This window comes from Haliotis rubra, unplaced genomic scaffold (genome assembly GCF_003918875.1).
Source record: "Haliotis rubra isolate DU_JTF1 unplaced genomic scaffold, ASM391887v1 Scf794, whole genome shotgun sequence".
NCBI classification, from domain to species: domain Eukaryota; kingdom Metazoa; phylum Mollusca; class Gastropoda; order Lepetellida; family Haliotidae; genus Haliotis; species Haliotis rubra.
Window position 1 is genome coordinate 261098 of NW_025767517.1, and position 3519 is coordinate 264616.

The 3519-nt window shown below is 50.0% G+C and overlaps 1 protein-coding gene across 1 annotated transcript; it reads right to left on the reverse strand.

Moving 5' to 3' along the window:
• Positions 1-1997: 1997 nt before the first annotated feature.
• On the reverse strand, positions 1998-2507 carry LOC124261280 (hepatitis A virus cellular receptor 1-like). Its single transcript, XM_046695589.1, has one exon. The coding sequence runs from the start codon at positions 2505-2507 to the stop codon at positions 1998-2000; it is 510 nt and encodes a 169-aa protein (XP_046551545.1).
• Between the last annotated feature and the right edge of the window lie 1012 nt (positions 2508-3519).

The window sequence follows — 3519 nt, forward strand, 5'->3', positions numbered from 1 at the left end:
AGGCAGTAGTGGTGGTAGTAGAGGTAGCAGTAGCAGGTGTAGTGGCGGGGGTAAAGATAGTAGCAGCAAGAGAAGTGACAAAGGTAGAGGCAACTTCTGCATGTGTTGTGATGGCGTAGACGCAGCAGCAGGTGTACTGGTCGTGGTAGAGATAGTAGCAGGTGTAGTGATGGGGGTAGAGGTATCAGCAGTTGGAGTGGTGGGGGTAGAGGTATCAGCAGGTGTAGTGGTGGTGGTACAGATAGTAGCAGGTGTAGTAATGGGGGTAAAGGTATCAGCAGGTGTACTGGTGGTGGTAGAGATAGTAGCAGGTGTAGTAATGGGGGTAGAGGTATCAGCAGTTGGAGTGGTAGGGGTAGAGGTATCAGCAGGTGTAGTGGTGGTGGTAGAGATAGAAGCAGGTGTAGTGATGGGGGTAGAGGTATCAGCAGTTGGAGTGGTGGGGGTAGAGGTATCAGCAGATGTACTGGTGGCGGTAGAGATAGTAGCAGGTGTAATGATGGGGGTAGAGGTATCAGCAGTTGGAGTGGTGGGGGTAGAGGTATCAGCAGGTGTAGTGGTGGTGGTAGAGATATTAGCAGGTGTAGTGATGGGGGTAGAGGTATCAGCAGTTGGAGTGGTGGGGGTAGAGGTATCAGCAGGTGTAGTGGTGGTGGTAGAGATATTAGCAGGTGTAGTGATGGGGGTAGAGGTATCAGCAGTTGGAGTGGTGGGGGTAGAGGTATCAGCAGGTGTACTGGTGGCGGCAGACGCAGCGGCAGGTGTACTGGTGGTGGTAGAGATAGTAGCAGGTGTAGTGGTGGAGGTAGAGGTATCAGCAGTTGGAGTGGTGGGGTAGAGGTATCAGCAGGTTTAGTGGTGGCGGTAGAGATAGTAGCAGGTGTAGTGATGGGGGTAGAGGTATCAGCAGTTGGAGTGGTGGGGGTAGAGGTATCAGCAGGTGTACTGGTGGTGGTAGAGATAGTAGCAGGTGTAGTGGTAGAGGTTGAGGTATCAGCGAGTGTACTGGTGGTGGTAGAGATAGTAGCAGGTGTAGTGATGGGGGTAGAGGTATCAGCAGTTGGAGTGGTGGGGGTAGAGGTATCAGCAGGTGTAGTGATCGTGGTAGAGATAGAAGCAGGTGTAGTAATGGGGGTAGAGGTATCAACAGTTGGAGTGGTGGGGGGAGAGGTATCAGCAGTTGTACTGGTGGTGGTAGAGATAGTAGCAGGTGTAGTGGTAGAGGTTGAGGTATCCGCAGGTGTACTGGTGGTGGTAGAGATAGTAGCAGGTGTAGTGATGGGGGTAGAGGTATCAGCAGTTGGAGTAGTGGGGGTAGAGGTATCAGCAGTTGCAGTGGTTGGGGTAGAGGTATCAGCAGGTCTAGTGGTGGCGGTAGAGGTAGCATTAGCAGGAGTAGTGATGGTTGTAGCGACAGCAGTTGCAGGAGTAGTGATGGTTGTAGCGACAGTAGCAGCAGGTGTAGTGATGGCGTTAGTGGCAGCGGCAACAGCGTGAAGTGGTGGTCGTCGAGACAGCAGTAGGAGTAGTGGTGGTTGTAGCGACAGCAGCAGCAGGAGTAGTGATGGTTGTGGCGACAGTAGCAGCAGGTGTAGTGATGGCGTTAGTGGCAGCGGCAACAGCGTGAAGTGGTGGTCGTCGAGACAGCAGTAGGAGTAGTGGTGGTGGTAGCGACAGCAGCAGCAGGAGTAGTGATGGTTGTAGCGACAGTAGCAGCAGGTGTATTGATGGCGTTAGTGGCAGCGGCAACAGCGTGAAGTGGTGGTCGTCGAGACAGCAGTAGGAGTAGTGATGGTTGTAGCGACAGCAGCAGCAGGAGTAGTGATGGTTGTAGCGACAGTAGCAGCAGGTGTAGTGATGGCGTTAGTGGCAGCGGCAACAGCGTGAAGTGGTGGTCGTCGAGACAGCAGTAGGAGTAGTGATGGTTGTAGCGACAGCAAGCAGCGAGGAGTGAAGTGATGGTTGTAGCGACAGTAGCAGCAGGTGTAGTGATGGCGTTAGTGGCAGCGGCAACAGCGTGAAGTGGTGGTCGTCGAGACAGCAGTAGGAGTAGTGATGGTTGTAGCGACAGCAGCAGCAGGAGTAGTGATGGTTGTAGCGACAGTAGCAGCAGGTGTAGTGATGGCGTTAGTGGCAGCGGCAGCAGCGTGAAGTGGTGGTCGTCGAGACGGCAGTAGGAGTAGTGGTGGTGGTAGCCGCAGCAGCAGCCACAGCAGTAGGGCTAGAGATGATGGTAGATGCAGCAGCAGGGCTAGAGATGATGGTAGAGACAGCAGTAGGAGTAGTGGTGGTGGTAGAGGCAGCAGCAGGGCTAGAGATGATGGTAGAGGCAGCAGTAGGAGTAGTGGTGGTGGTAGAGGCAGCAGCAGGGCTAGAGATGATGGTAGAGGCAGCAGTAGGAGTAGTGGTGGTGGTAGAGGCAGCAGCAGGGCTAGAGATGATGGTAGAGATAGCAGTAGCAGGCGTAGTGGTGGAAGAGATAGTACCTGGAGGAGTAGTGATGCCATTGTATTTTTAGGGCTATTGAATTTTCTTTACCGTTTTATTTTGTACTGCCGTAATTAGTATTGATGTGTAACCTTAGCTATTTTTAGAAGATGCATGTTAAATATGTAACAGTTCTTTGTTGTTTCTTGTTTTAACACCAACATATTTCACGAGCAGACTGCTGGTTAACTTGTTGTTCCAACTTGGGTATAAACATAATATAACAGAGTTGCAATACGCACTCTTGACAAAGGTATGGCAGGAAGCAAAGCCTATCTTTCACAAAGTAGGTGACATTGTCATTGATACGTTAAAAATAGCACCTTCTTCAAGAATGCATCTTGCGTCCCGAGCCTTCAATATGCTTGACATACTTGTGATCAGACATTCCATTTCAGACTGCTTTAAGTGGGCAGTAGCTTTTCATAACACGCGAGGGAGAAAATCATTAAACAAGCTCCGATTTCACTTTCACATTGCTAATTCTCAGTGAACAATGGTTTTACCGAAGTAAAGACAATCAGCTCCCGCCGTAACGGTAGTGTCTTACTTGCAAAGTGCTCTCTCGTGATGAGCCATACAACACAATAATCAATGTTGGATTGAGTTAACGGCGGGTAAGTACTAACAGTTCGCTCTCGTGGAAGACATCCACAGCAACATGAAATGGTATAAAAACGATGAGCACGTGGACGGTGGCGACCACGACGACGATGATGGTGATTATGAAGGTGCTGGTGCGGATGTTGATGCCGCTGCTGCTGCTGCTGATGATGGTCGTGATGATGAAGACGCTGAAACTGCTGCAGCAGCTACAGCTGCAGCTGCTGCTGCTGGTGATGGTGATGATGACAATGCACAATTGATGGCGGTGATGATGATGATGATGATGATGATGATGATGATGATGATGATGATGATGATGATGATTACTACATATAGTGTGTACACTTACATTTTCTCGGTATATATTTCTGTGTCTCACAATAAGATTTTTGTGGTTTATCATAGTGTACGAATAAAAATGACCAC